Source organism: Accipiter gentilis, chromosome 19, assembly GCF_929443795.1.
Source record: "Accipiter gentilis chromosome 19, bAccGen1.1, whole genome shotgun sequence".
Lineage (NCBI taxonomy): Eukaryota > Metazoa > Chordata > Aves > Accipitriformes > Accipitridae > Astur > Astur gentilis.
This window is the reverse complement of record NC_064898.1, coordinates 13,940,463-13,955,820: the sequence shown is the minus strand read 5'-3', so window position 1 is coordinate 13,955,820 and position 15,358 is coordinate 13,940,463. Positions and strand designations below refer to the sequence as shown.

The following is a 15,358-nucleotide window of genomic DNA, read 5'->3' as shown; positions in this document are numbered from 1 at the left end:
AAAAAAAAGTAACAGACTGCAATGAAGTAAGGTAATTTTGTCCACACAAGCTGTCATCAAACAGGGTTTCAAATATTTAGAAACCTTCTGTTAAGGAGAAGAGCACCACAGGTCTAGGCCACTCCACTCAGAAGACTTTGCTGGAGCAGAAGCCAGTGGAGTGGCCACTCCACCTCCTTGGTGAGTGCTGAGCTTTGACTTTCATTGGTTCATTGGTACATTGGTTTCTGTAGGCAGAAAAATCAGCGGATGCAAGACAGTCTGATATGTGAATAATAAAGCAGAATACAACTAAGAGAGAATGAGAAAAAAAAAAATCCTGCCATTTTACTCTAGGGGTTTGTGCAATGCTTCAATTCCACACTGATAAAGAATATTAAGCAAATGTATTGGACAATTTTAGAAGGTATCTAATCAACCTATTCAACTGCTTATTCAACATTAGTCAAGCTGTTCACCCTGAATTGCTTCTTCTAGCAGTAAGCAGAGAAAGCAAACCATCCCAAAGTCTAAACTTTATTATGCCAAAAATCAAAATCTCCTCACATACCACCTGCACACTGCCCAAAGAAAACCTTTATATAGAGACACCTGATATCTCCACATACAAGACAAGCAACAGAAAATGACCTCTACTCAGAAAACCAAAGTGAAAGCATTCCAGTACTTAATACTAAAGAGAAAAAGAGTATCAAAAGATCTCATTTGTGGAAGCAGAAAAAGTAACTCAGATCACCTAGAACTTTGCTGAATTTAGCTGAAAGAAGCTAGCATTTGGTGTAACTGTTACACTCTGCTTACCTTGCTACAAATCTCATTGCAGCTTGAATATAGAGTGGTATCTTTGCAAACACAGCGAGAACAACATTTCCTTATCCAAATTTCATGTATATTATATAAAATTTCCCACTCCCTTCTGCTTATGTGACCTAAATAAAGAACTCTTGTAAGCAAAGAATGAGCTTTTTTCTTTTTTCTAAAAATACTTTACATTTTACCTATAAATAAGTAATAGTGATATGAAGCATCTGGGCCAAGTTTACTGTACAAAAAACTAGTTCAGCTATCCAAAAAAGTGAATAGATTCATTGAATGCTACCTTTAGTTTCAGAATGGATGAATTTCTTACTGAAGCATCTTTTGCGTCCCCTTAAAGCTGTGCAATGCCTGGCACTAACAGAAGTAAGTTAAAAATAAGGTGGATGAACTCAGGTCTTTCTTTTTGAGGTCTGTGTGCTTTTGGATTTTGTGTTTTCTATTTCTCAAAACATAAGAAAATAATGGAAAAGACTACTGGGGAAAAAGGACAGGCATTATCAGAGAGTCTGAGAAGAATCATACAGAAGAGACTTAGAATAGAATAGAATAGACTTCTATTATCCATTATGAGAAAATTTACACAAACAGTTAAAGAATTAAGAAATAAAATTAAAAATAACTTCAAGATGGAATAAAAGGAAAGGATGAAATAAAGTAGAAACAGTGGAAACAATAGACACAGAGAGATGACTATTCAATGTTTCTTATAAAAACTCATTCAATTTTACCTTAATCCTGATTAATGTATTTTATATGGGGAACAGCACAGTGCCCCAGAATTACGCACAAATACAAAATGTAGGGACCTTGTTCTCAGGTCTTCATATACAAGTTGTACTATTTCTTCCTGTTCTCTATTCATCTGTTTCTACATTGGTCTCTAACCATGAATATCACAAACCTTCTGAAAATCAGGCCAAAGATTTTAATTGAATTTGTTGTGTTTCTTTTTAGTTTATTCCATTCGATAGACAGGCCAGTAATAGCAAAAGTATGCTTATATGCTGTGTCAGCCTCATCTTTTCCAAGAAAATCAATGTGTTTTCATTGCCATAGCAGGGAGAAAATAAATTTAATACGCTAGATTCCCTTTGTCTGCGTCATCAACCATAATAGTCTATTTATCATGGTCTAACTCTTCAGTGTTCCTTTGCATAACTTTTCACGTATACTGTACCTCTGTTGAAATTGTTGCTTCCTGTAATTGCTAGAGCAATCATGACAGCTTTACAATAGCAACAATGAACTTGTTGAAAGGATGCAACTTACTGCAAATTTATTAGAGAAGAAAAACAATCCCAAGACAGAGACTACATATCTCCTTTCACTTCTTCTGCCTCCAAGGAATAATTTTTCAAGTTTTTGACTCATTTCAATTAACAAAAAAAGAGAAGCGATCATTAAAGTAAGGCAGGGAAGGTAAAAATATTTTTAAATTAGTTAAAATCAGAAATAAATAATCAAAATAAATAATATCAAATAGCAAACAATATCATTGAAACAACATCAACAATACCAGCCTGCATTGGAGATTTTTTCTTAGAGAGAAAAAAACCCTGAATTAAGTCTGACAGAGTCTTCTGAGTAGGACTAGCAGGACTGGCCCATAAAAAATTGGTTGAATGACCTAAAAGGGTTGTGTTATCATTCCACAGCTGTATGCTAACAAGAAGGAAAATAATGTAGGAAACTTCACTCATAAATATACTTCTCCTGCTGGCACCTAGATTATTTAAGGCACTTAAAAAATGTCAAAATGGCAGTCAGTTGATCCAAAGGGGAAAAACATTCTTTAAATAGGGGAGAGCATGAGAAAATTGAAGAAAAAGTTAACAATGAGGACCTCAGGTCAGGAAATTACTCTAGAATACAAACTCAGTTTCCTGAAGCAGTATATGACCTTGGATGTTTCTCTACAAAACTAAAATTCATGGGTGTCAGAGACAGCCTGGATTTGGATCATACACACTCCAGGAGAGTGCACTATCAGGCCCTTTCTGGCTGCAGGTCTCCCTTTTCCTTCTGCATCATTAAATCAACATTTGTCCACAAAGAAAGAAAAAAAGAAAGAAAGAAAAACATGCAGGTCTGCTCTGTTCAAACTCTATGTTCCTTGTTTTACATGAAGAATTCTTGTGCCCTACAAAACATTTCATTGGATTTCAATGCCAGGGAAAGTACCCTGTCCGAAGTCATCACATCTGCATATTCAGAGGGCAGAAAATCCTCACACTATACCACCAGAGATGCACAGAATAATAAAATCATCTTTTGTATTCTCCATTCCTGGAAGTACAGAGACTAGCGAGGTGGTCTAAATGTGCTTCTGCAGAACAGTGAAAGATTTATGGATCTGATGATACACGTCTTTGAAATGCCACTCCCCAACAGCCATGCTGCACAAGCTTGTATATAGGAATCCTTGGGGACAAATGCACCGCAAGAAAAGAAACGAATACACAGCTCACAGCTGTACTGCTACCATTCAGGGTCTCTGTGTGCAGCATAAAAAGATCAATGAAATAGCAGGTGGTGAAGCATTTGGGTTATTATTTTCACATGAAATCATGGGCAACATTAATGACACATAAGGAAACAGTCTGAACATGTTCTTTTCTTGGATTGCCAAAGTTCATGTTACCTTGTGCCTAGGAAAGCCTTCTTACACCTATTACCACTTCCACAGAAACACTGAAAACCTGCAAACTGACCTCCAAGCTGAGTTAGTCTTTCAGGGGAAAAAAAAAATGTAAGTAAGTAAATTGCAAGAAAGAAACTTGCAGATGTCACTACCTGGAACTTGGAACTGACCTGGACATCCGTAATCTATCTGACTTTTGTATGTTAGCTGATTCTGTTTCTCTCAAAAAAGTAACAATTTAAGCTGATTCTGCTTCCCTCAAAACAACAGCAACTCAAATCCAAAACCCACAGACAACAAAGGAAAAAATTCCCATTGATGTTAACGCATTTGGGATAGGACCAAAGGAACTTAACGGATGAAGCAGCTTATTTTCTAGGAGTTCTTTTTTTGGCCTGAAGTTCATTAGTGAGGAAATGGAAGATTTCAGTGACTGCAGGCATGGAGCAAAACCTGAATATTAACTTGGGATTCTCTGCAGGCCCATCAGTGCAAAGTTTAAAAAAGTCTTAAGTACTTTGTTCAGCATCAAAAGGACACGTTTTAATCCTGATCTTCAAGGTCACAAGCTAGTTGCCAAATTGCCATTTTTGTGCCTTAAAAGGAAAAATAAATCTTGTGTTAGCTTCTCTTATTTAGTGTTAGCGGCCCTGACATCTAACAATCAACTTCTGCCTGCTTTCGCTTCTGGAAACAATAAAATTGTGTCACCAGATCCCAGACCAACAGTATGCTTTTCTTCAGGTTTTGCAAAAGCAAAACCATTAGACACTGAATAATAAATATCATAAAATAAATCTGGAGTAAAATGCAACCTCTTACTTCTATGTGGCAGTAGGCATTGCTATGTCTAGGGTGGGTTTTTTTGCTGAACACTGTCAGAAGCTAAATGATGTTCCCAAATCGCCTGTTTTGCTAGGATTAAAGAACTATATCCTAATGCTGTCCTTGGTAAAGAACTAATAAATGTCCTTTGTTTTGTGAAACATCACTTTTCATGTTCTATTTCCTGAGCTTCTGAAATTTGCTTTTGTGATGGGCAGCCACAGATCTTCGCATGAGGTACCCATATCTGGTTATGACTGTGTACACTGAAACTGCTTTTGACACTACGCCAGAACAAAAACTGATGTCCATTCCATGTGCACTGAAGTCAATGACGTGACAGAAGTTATTTGAAATGCTACACATAACTAAATAAATTTCAACCATTTTATGAAAACGTTTTGCCCTTATGATCATATACTGATGTAGCATCTAAAGCCACCTAATGCTTATTTTGCTGGCTGCTCCACAGACACGCAGGAAGCCTCAGAACTTAAGAGGAATCTTGATCTATACCTTTATGAACACCATCTGTCATGTTAACATTTTTTCAAAGATGACGAACTGGCAATCAAAAGCAGCCACCAAGTGTCACAGCTGTCACTGGATTCTCTATATATGCCCCATCACCTTGATCCATTTTACGGCAAGGCTACAAGCAAGCGTACAGGAAAATACTGGCCTCCTATGGTTGTTAACTACCTTGCCTCTCTGTAGGCTTCATTTTCACATGTTTCACAGAACATTCTCTCATGATAATGTTTTATCATCTCAATAAGTAAGCAGCTCAATTTGTGGCTCAGGTCATAAAGGGACAGAATTCAAACCGCCTGCCCTACTCCTGCTGGGACGACCTGCCTGACGGAGCCCTCCTGCGGCGGCCACTGACCCGGCCCCGAGATGCCCCAGGGCGAGTCAGAGCAGGAGAGACATAATCCTCTTTACAGACCTGAAATCTCCTTTAATTACATACTTCTACTTTTATTATCTTGCAGGTGTCCTTAGTATTGTCTAACTTCAGAGAGTAAAAACCGGTTGTGTAGGTGCATTCCTGTGCAGGCAACCCCACCGGTATCTCTCTGCTTCAACTTCTCTAAATATCTTGTCAACTGTTCATCAGAGGGCGTTACAGGCTCCTTGCTAAAACTACCATGTACAAACATTTCAAGCCATAGGAAACTTCTGTTCACCAATGGATTCCATTTCATTCCTTTAACACCTGTATTTGAACCTTTTCAACTTTTAGATAGGGGAAATGAGCAAGGCAGGGAGGTGTATGCATTTGTGTGTTAACAGGGTGTGCAGGAATCAGGATGTGAAAACTGGTGTCCAAGGAACAAGTACTGTAATTGTTCCCAATGCTGACATCTAGATACTGGGCAATGACTTGGCAGAAATACCTAAATATGTCACCAAATTCAAGTCACAGATTTAGCAGAGCTTGCTATGATTAAGTCTATAACTTTTATTTCTAAGGTAAAGCTTTATCTTTTAATTACAACTCAACAACAAGTTCCTTATCACCTCTTTTTTTTATTTTAATTGTTAAATGTTCTTAATAGAATCTTTAATCACTTTTCTTAGAATGGCTGCAGAATTTTTGAAGGCCTGTTTGAATGCCAGCAACTCTGCCCAGAAGGACCAAATTAACCTTTGGTCCTCACACGTTACACAGAATATTTCAACACACCTCAGCAGAATGCCCCAGGCATTTCCACATACCCCCTAAAAGGACTCAAGACTCATTCACCTTTCTACTACTAACGAAATCTGGAGGGAGTTCTTTTGTCAAGCATGCCCTCTCCTGTTGTGCATAGTCTACATTACTACACTAGGTCTTTCTGACTTAAGCTGCACAAGAAATCCACGACTAAGAAACATACTGTATGTCAGTATGGTGTAGTTTTCTTCACAAAATTTAAACATTAGTCATTCAGCACGGTAGAAAACAATCTGACAGCTTTTAATGGGGTATACTCATGTTGACACTAGAACTGACTTGGAAAATGAGATAATGTCTAATCATATCCATTATGTGTGACACAATCAGATGGGATTGATTTGACTAAATATAGATGTACACAATGCAGACATCTGCAACTGAGCTAGGCACCTCAAACCTCCAACACTGTTGATGGACAGAAATAAGCCCTTCCACAGCATGATTCATCACCCCAAGTAAACGTCTAAATTGAACTGCACATTAGAAGTGCCTACTTACCTACACTGATTATAAAATGAGCTAAGCATGTCTAGTTGAGATGTAGATACCTACATATACTTCACTAAAGTTATCTGGGAAAATTAACACTTTTTCATGTTCTGACTTGGGTCTACACTAATTAGTCTAAGAAAGGTATCACCTCTATCCACAAACCTTATCTTGCCAACATCCTTAAATCATTCTGACTAGAACAACATTGCCTCTGCAACCTGAAGCATACTAGTTTTTCAAACTGTGCCCCTTTATCTATAAAGCAGAATACAGAGAATTATGCCTGAAGTTGTACCAGAAATTAAATTTAAAGCATAGATCCCAGAGGTTTATATAAGAACCAATGCCCTCTTAAAAACATGGTTTTCTGATATTCACTGTAAGCTCTTCCAAAAGGTCAAATAATGCTGTGAAAATTCCCCAGGCAGTTGCAGTTGTACCATGTCAGCATAAGCTAGATAAAGCCAAACATCTCTTTGGATCTGATCCAAGTGTTACTGACTTGTGTGGGAACTGGTCTGGACCTGTAATGGTCAAAAAGGGTCTGAAAAGTCCTGAGATGAGATGAAATAATACTATCTATTTGGAAGAGATGAACCACTACTAAAATAAGCCGCCATCTTACTTTAGTTACCACACTATATTGGAACATCAGTGTTAAAAAAAACCCAACAAACAACAAAAAAACAAAAGTGAAAACCCAACAGGGATAAAACTCTTACTCCATCAAAGACAAAAGAAGTTTTGCTGCTTACTTTAATGAGGCTGGGATTTCACTGTATGACTTGGCAATGATCGAAATTACAACTCAAAAGGCAAAAGTATTCTGCTTTGCTGCACTATTTAAAACATAAGTTAATTTATGTAAATTTAGAAAAAATTTTGCATATCACATTTTTGGTAGAGGTGCACACTTGACTTTAACCCTATAATTAAGATATAAATGTTCACAGATGGGATCCCAGATAGAGAGGATGAAGCTCCTTCATTTGGTCAACAGCCGGCTGAATATGAGCCAGCAGTGTGCCCAGGTGGCCGAGAAGGCCAACGGCATCCTGGCCTGTATCAGATATCGTGTGTCCAGCAGGACTAGGGAAGTGATTGTCCCCCTCTGCTTGGCACCTCAAATACTGTGTTCAGTTTTGGGCCCCTCACTACAAGAAAGACATTGAGGTGCTGGAATGTGTGCAGAGAAGGGCAACGAAGGTGGTGAAAGGTCTGGAGCACAAGTCTTATGAGGAGCGGCTGGGGGAGCTGGGGTTGTTTAACCTGGAGAAAAGGAGGCTGAGGGGAGACCTTATCGCTCTCCACAACCACCTGAAAGGAGGGTGTAGCGAGGTGGGGGTCGGTCTCTTCTCCCAAGTATCAAGTGATAGGACAAGAGGAAATGGCCTTAAGTTTCCAGGGGAGGTTTCGATTGGATATTAGGAAAAATTTCTTCACCGAGAGGGTTGTGAAGCATTGGAACAGGCTGCCCAGGGAAGTGGTTGAGTCGCCATCCCTGGAGGGATTTAAAAGATGTGTAGGTGTGGCGCTTAGGGACATGGTTTAGTGATGGACTTGGCAGCATTAGGTTAACGATAGGACTCGATGATCTTAAAGGTGTTTTCCAACCTCAGTGATTCTATGATTCTATTTCTCTTGCTTTCATCTTGCCATACTGTTTTGTTCATTAACACATCATGATCTCACATGCCAGGTGCAGTGAGCTGTTGGATCACAGGGAAGGCTGATGAGTTGCCTGTGGCACACTGGGTCCTGAAGAGAATGATAGGCTTCAAATGCCTGCAGTACAAGTAATTTCCCAAGAAGATCTAGACTCCTCCCTTTTACTGTAGGAAACGAGCTGAAATAATTGTTTTATGCTCAGAATGGGACACATTATGTCAGGCTATAGAGAAACAGAATGGCAGGTGTTTTCTCCTGCGTGCTGTCCTGGTCCTGTACCTGTCCAGACTGAGAACCTCTCTGGAGCATGCTATGGTTGCCTTCCAGCCAGCAGACTAATTTTTTTTCTTTGGAAGCCTCAAGACATGGGAGGGAAATCTGAAGAAAATAATGAGTTCTTGGGTCTTGTTCTGACATGGAGTTACGAGTATCAGTGGGACACGCATCTGGGAACTGGGAAAAGCTCTAAGACTGTATCTGCGCTAAAAAGTGAAGTGTGCTAGCACCACTGAAATGAGCTGGCACTGAACAGCCCATGACCCTTTATTAAACTCTGTTAGTTACCAAAACAGGATGGCAGCATTCAGACTATCTAATGGAAATTTTCTATGGCCTGGGTTAACTCCTGAGCGGTGCGTGGGAATGTTTGGGAGTGCTAGCTGACTTAGTCCAAAAACATACCAGGGACCATGCTAACAATTTAGCCGTACAGAGGACAGAGTTCTGCTGCCCAGGAACATTCCCTGGCACTTACTCATCTGTTAGTACAGACACAGCCTAAGGACTCTGGACATTGAGAAGAAACCCTTTGTATGAGATGCTGTCCAGACACATGAGAAAACACAGGACCTTTGTGATAAACAGGTTTATGAGGGAGACAAAAATATAAATTTAATTTCAATTTGTAGTACCTACTGATTCAATTTGCAGGTGTTTTGTGAAACTCCTGGGTACTCACAAAAAAATTGAAAAAGGCACACTGGGTCCTGAAAGAAAAATGTGGAGAGAGCAGATGCCCAAGAATAACCCTAATAAAGCTCCTGTGTTTCCAAAACAAATAATAAACCTTGCATATCCCAGGAAACATGGCTAGCTGAATGACAAGACACCCCCCCCCCCCCCCCAATATTTCCAAGGACAAGCGATGAAACAAAACAAAGAGGAGGAAACAATGCTGTGCAGTTATTGACAGATTTGAGAGGTGAGGGACACAAAAAAGCCTGAGGTCTCTCAGCCATTACAAATGTATAATATTCTCAAAACCAAAAAAGTCCTTTCTACAAGACAAAGCAGCTTTTTTCCCAGTCTTCCTTAATTCCCTTTTAATCAATTCAGATTTACACCTATTAGAAAAAAATTAGCTGTCTGGTTTTTTCTGGACATGCTGTTTGCAACGTAAAAATGTAAATATTATTTTACAAGTAAAATGTAAATATTGTTGTACAATTAAAAGACGGTTGTAACCTAATAAAAGAAAGGAGGGATCTGCACTAATACATACATAAAACTTGTAGATTCTATAAACAGGAGGGAGTTTGAAGAATGGGAAATTAAAACAACTGAAAGAAACTGAAACCTCAAGCAACAATAATATCTCTAAGGCTAAAATTGTTAAATAATATGTTACGATATTTTCTAGAAAATGTAACAAAGTGAGGAAAAGTCACCCAAAAAGGACAGCACAGCAATTTAATCCTAACTAATGGCCATGTCAGGATACTTTGGGTCTTTTGAATCCTCCTATGTAGGAGGATTGCAATCTTTCACCTGTTCATGAAGGTAAGCACTGAGCTGAGTGGAAAAATAGAGCAATAAGAAGAAACAAAGGCTTTGAAAATGTTCTTAAACGTGAAATCAAAACAAAACTGCAAGGAAAGGAATGTTTTGGTGGGGGCAAAAGACTGTAATCAATACATTATCGATAAGTGACAGTTTAATGCCTTAATTACAGTTAAAGTAGTGGTAGAAGAAGAATAGATCGTACACCTGTAATCACTGCAGATTCTCCTTTCTCCTCATGTAGTAGAAACAGCCACATTGAAGTTTCTGGGCAGATACATCAACGGGCATCAAAAATGACACTCCGGCATCTGTATCATCTTTGCCTGCAGGCAAGCATTCATTCTGCCGACTTTCTAAGCTGGCCCGACGTGAACCTCTACCAATGGCAAAGCTGATTAACCAGAGCTAACCCAAAATTTCAGTCTGAGCCATCTGCCTTGCAGCTGAGCTCGCAACCCAAAGGCTGCACCATACCAATGGCATTTACGAGCTAAGAGCAAGTTCAGGCTAAGAGCAAGTTCAAGCTGTCATCCACGTGTGGGGGACTGTGTATACATAACCATGGAGAGGTTCTCTGTAGGAACAGTAAGCCACCTATAGCTTGCATACGAAATACCTAATTTTGTAGATAGCCAAAAATATTAAGTGCATATATGCTGACAGTACCTGTGGAATTAAAATGAGAACGCCAACTAATTTCTTATGAATACAGAGGAAGAGGCTACTAATAATTCTGAAGTTACATTCTTGAAGTTCCATGAAGTATGACATTTTTAGCTAGGCAAGGATTTTTTCATTTTTGATAGCATAGAGTGGATTTGAATTGGTTATACAGAAGTATAAATCCTTTTATCCTGTCACCACAGAATCTCAGTGGTGCTATGTAATTCTCAGGAAATGGTTTTGGGGAAGGTTCAAGAAACCTGCCTTCACTTTTCAGATGTGAATTTACTGGAGGAGGAAAAAATTCTTAAGTTTCTCATTGCCTCATTCTCACGCTTTATTGCAGTGCTGCTTGTTCTTAGGTTACCATGAAACTTTGGACATATTCAAATCCAGCCTCATGTAATAGAAGTTATTTATATGAAAAGATGAATCTTGAACAACTTTAAGATTTAAGTTCTTTATACTTTCCTGCTGAAACCAGAGTCCTAAGATAGTCAATCACAAATGCCTACAAAAATTGTAAACCAAAAAAACTACTTTTGAAATCTGGTTTGAAATTAAAGACTATCTTTAACATGGTATCAAAGTATTTCATAAAGTATTTGAAAATCTCTTCTATAGGGTTTGAAAGAGGATATTAGGTGGCTTCTCATGTTGAAGGTAATACAGTAGTGATAGAAAGTGAGGGGCATTTCAAGACTCACCATTATTCGTCTAGCAAGTTTTTCTATCCTCCAGGATCAATTAAACTTTAGACTGCCGAGCCTTGTTTCTGTTACTATTTGCAGACTTTAGCTATGACCTGTCTTGACATCCCCTTTCAGAATATTTTCTGGTTTACCTGTTTTTAACAAGGGGAGTGTCCATACCACACAAGAGTAAAAAGATCATCTGTGTTTAAAAGGCAAAAATTCCAATAAGAAACTTTTGCACAGCACAAAGAAACATTTATGAACCTCACATGCATCTTGACCTGTGGATGATACTTCCTTCAGTCATGATCTGACTGCTACTTAAATCTTCAGGAAATCTCATTCCATGATCCTTTGCACAGAAGCAATTTTCATTTTTTTGCAAACCAGTATTTCTACAGAGTTAATACAGCCAACCTCCCATTAGCAGCATATTGGCACCTGGGATTACAAAGATAATGAAAAAACTGTGAAAATACACACAGTGGCAGTGTGCTGCAGATACATACAGCTTGCACTGCACAAAGCCAGCCTAGAGCTACTACGCTGGCAAGAAACTGAAGTTACTGAGTCCATAGGAGTCCTGCAATGTTCCAGCTCTCTGGGTTACATAAGAAATGACTGACTCCAGCACTGGAGCAAACATGGGCCAGGACATACACATCACACAGTATCCAGCCACTATGTCTCTCCAGCAACGCCGACTGGTGCTGAGATGGTCATTCTGCAGAAGCCAGCTTTGATTTGTCCTGATTCCTGAGCTCCAGTTCAGTACAATTCATCCAGAATTGGGTGCCCATCACTGCACAACTACATCAATACACAGATTTAAACTTCAGCACTACAAATGCAAAAACTTTGTAAGCAGTTTCAATAAACTTACAGAGAAGGTACCATACAGAGGGGTACTGTTTAAGAAGTACCACACAGAGGAGCTCATGGAAGTAAAACATCCACCGGAAATACTGCAAACAGCAAAAAAAAAAAAAAAAAAAAAAAAATCAGAAATTCTACCTAGAACACTGTGAATAACTTTTCAATAAAATACTATCATACAATAAATACATACTCCTCACGCCAATTTCTTTTTTGTTACCATGACATATTTTGATTTTATTAGAAGGATTCAAGAACACATTTACGCTTCTATTGTACAACTATAAATACATTCCCTTTCAGTGTATTGTCAGAGATTAGTTTTTTCAATGGTTACATTGAGGCTCTAATATGCAGCTAAATTAAACTGTCATAGGAGATTTATTAATTAAGACTAAGTCAAAACTCAGCATTGAGTGAACTTCAGAGAGTTATGACTTCCTCCCAACCTGCATATGGGAGTTTCTTTCCTATAAAACCAAATGGAGACAGGAGGTGTGTGGGGAAGATGGAGGTAGGGAAAGGACACTGTGATCCTGGAAGCTCTCAGGGCATGTTTTAGATGCAGGGCTTTGGAAGTGTGCATGGATCAGTTTAGACAGAGTAAAAGAGTATCAGCTACTCCTTCAGGCTTTTCTTCTAGAATCAGCATGGAGCAAACTTAAGTCCAATGGAAAACTTTTGGAGCAAGAAAAACCAGTGTAGCAACAGAGGTATGGGGGGATCAGACAGACCACTCATCCCTTACCAGCAGCAAACTCTCTATTTGCAACATTCCCAGGTCAGGACAGGGTGAGTGCTTGGGGACACACACACACACACATTTATATTTCTCTATAATTTTTTCTGTATCTTTCCCCTTTTTAGAGCTAAAGAAAGTCTGCTTTTGCAGAGCAAAGAAATGTGTTCTTTTCATTGGCTCTAGCTGCTACAGCGTATTTCACAATTTTAGTCAACTGCTTGCATGGCAGGCCTGTGAGACTAATCCTCAGCTATGTCTACACTAGTAAAAATGAATGTTTCAGGCCACTAATGCCAGTTGGCATCTAGTAGCCCACAACTATGACCACTGTGCTCGGCTCCAATAAACTCTCACCGTTGAAAACAGAGCGGCTGCATGAAAACCATCAACTGGGAACAGTTCCAGCAACACTCTTAATTCCCAAACTGTGAAGAGAATTGTTTGGGAGACTGTAGATGGCTTAGGCAAAAAGCATGCCAGAGAACTTTCTAACTTGTTACTCACAAACAAAGAATTGGTTGAAGTCAATGACAGCCTTGTCTGCAGGGAATGTGACGTTGTGCAGTTCCAAACCCTTAAAGAAGGCAGCAAAACAAACAGCAGAAGTAGAGCCCTGGACTTCAGGAGAACAAATATGAGCTTGTTGAGAGATCTGCTTGACAGCAGCATCCTGTAGGAGGGCAAACAAGTCAAGCACTTGTTGATCTTCAGGACACCATCCCCAAAAGTATGAAAACAGTCTTTTGTGATGTACCAAAAGTCAAATAAGCATGGTAGAAGGCCAGCATGGATGAACAACAAAGTCCTGACTGACCACAGGTGCAAAAATGAAGCATAGGGATAGTGGAAGAAGGAGCAAGCTATTTAAGATGGAGTTAGGTAAACTAAAATTGAGGTAAAGTCAAAAGTAGCAAAGGATGTGAAGAGCAACTAGAAAGGCTTTTACAGATACAGTGGTGAAAAAGGAAGGCTAAAGAGAATGTGGGTCCGTTACTCAACAGGACAGTGAACCTAGTGGCATGAATAAATCTGAAGTACTCGCTGTTTTCTTTGCCTCAGTCTTTACCAGTAAGGTTTGTCATCAAGCCCCTCAGATCGCTGAGCCAACTATCAGAGTCTGGTGGAGTGAAGCATTATCTACAATACAAGAAGATTAAGTTGAGCCAGTTGGACATACTTAACTCCAGTGGATCACATCAGACACATCCAAAGTTGTTGGGGGAGCTCACCAATACCATTGCAAGGTTGCCCTCTACTATCTTTGAAAGGTTTTGGCAATCAGGAAAGGTTCCTGATTCTTGATGACTAGAAAAAGGCAAATGTCACACCCATTTTCAAAGCAGGGCTTCCCCAGAGGTAGGATATGCGGAGCTGTAGGCAAATCAACCCAATCTCAGTTCCTCGGGAAGGCTATGCGGCAAGTTCTCCCAGAAGACATTTCCAGTGCATGAAGGATAACAAGGTGACTGGGAACAGCCAGCACTGATTTACTAAAGGGCAAATCATACCTGACCAATTTCATTGCCTTCTGTGACATGATGGGCTCACTGCACTAAGGTAGAGCAATGGCTGCCACTTACCTTGATTTTAGCAAGGCATTCAACATGATTCCACAGCGGGACTCATCTCAGAAGTGCACAGTGAAAGGACAAGATGCAATCGGCAGAAGTTGGAACACAGGAAATTCAGATTTGGTATAAAGAAAGAATTCTTCCCTGTGGCACAGACTGGCCAGGGAATTTGTGGAATCTCCACTGCTGGCAACTGAAACTGTTCAAACTCAGCTGAACAATGCCATGAGCAACATGATTTAGTTGGACCTTCTCTGAGCAGGGGTCTTGTCTAAATGACCTACACAGGTCCCTTTCAGCCCACACAGTTCTATGATTTGGTGACTCTATGAACAATTTAATAGTATAGACGACTGCACTCCAGTACCCAGGAATGTTTCCAGAAGCTGTTTCATTTACCATTATAAAGGTAGCCTCCCTTTCCACCTTGAAAATTAATAAATAAGTGTATTTTGGAAGCACAGAAATGTAAGAAACAGGAACTGTTTATGAGAGGCAACTCCTTTTGCAAATGACTGAATAGGGACCCAATCGTCACTGGCAAATGTGTGGTAATGAATTACTAGAAGTCAAGAAAACAGCTCTTGAGAAAAGACTGAAGGAATTGGATTGTTTCTTCTCAATCTGGGAAGACTTTCACTATACAAAAAAAGTTTTCAGATACGTAATGCTTCAAAGAGGAAAGGAATAACTATTCCCTTGGACTAGGCAAGGAGTTACATCAAGGAAAAAAGTAAAAGTTAAACATTTGGAAACCAGAACTCAACACTATTGCCTTCCACTAAAGCAATTTCTTCAATTACAATTTTTTTCCCAACTTAACAAGTAATTTCATATATGACATTATATCAAATGCTTTAT

At 39.3% G+C, this 15,358-nt stretch overlaps 1 protein-coding gene across 2 annotated transcripts in view; it reads right to left on the bottom strand.

The window, feature by feature from the left end:
• Window positions 1–15,358, bottom strand: part of TRPC6 (transient receptor potential cation channel subfamily C member 6) — a 105,103-nt gene that overhangs the window by 61,946 nt on the left and 27,799 nt on the right. The window contains exons 4-5 of one of the 2 annotated variants that reach the window (XM_049823139.1): window positions 15,190–15,195; window positions 14,804–14,823 (exon numbers count right to left, since the gene is read on the bottom strand). The exons of the other annotated variant lie outside the window; for it this stretch is intronic. Of the exons in view, the coding sequence (XP_049679096.1) occupies window positions 14,804–14,823; window positions 15,190–15,195 (26 nt within the window). The remainder of the gene's footprint in view (window positions 1–14,803; window positions 14,824–15,189; window positions 15,196–15,358) is intronic. 2 annotated transcript variants of the gene reach the window in all.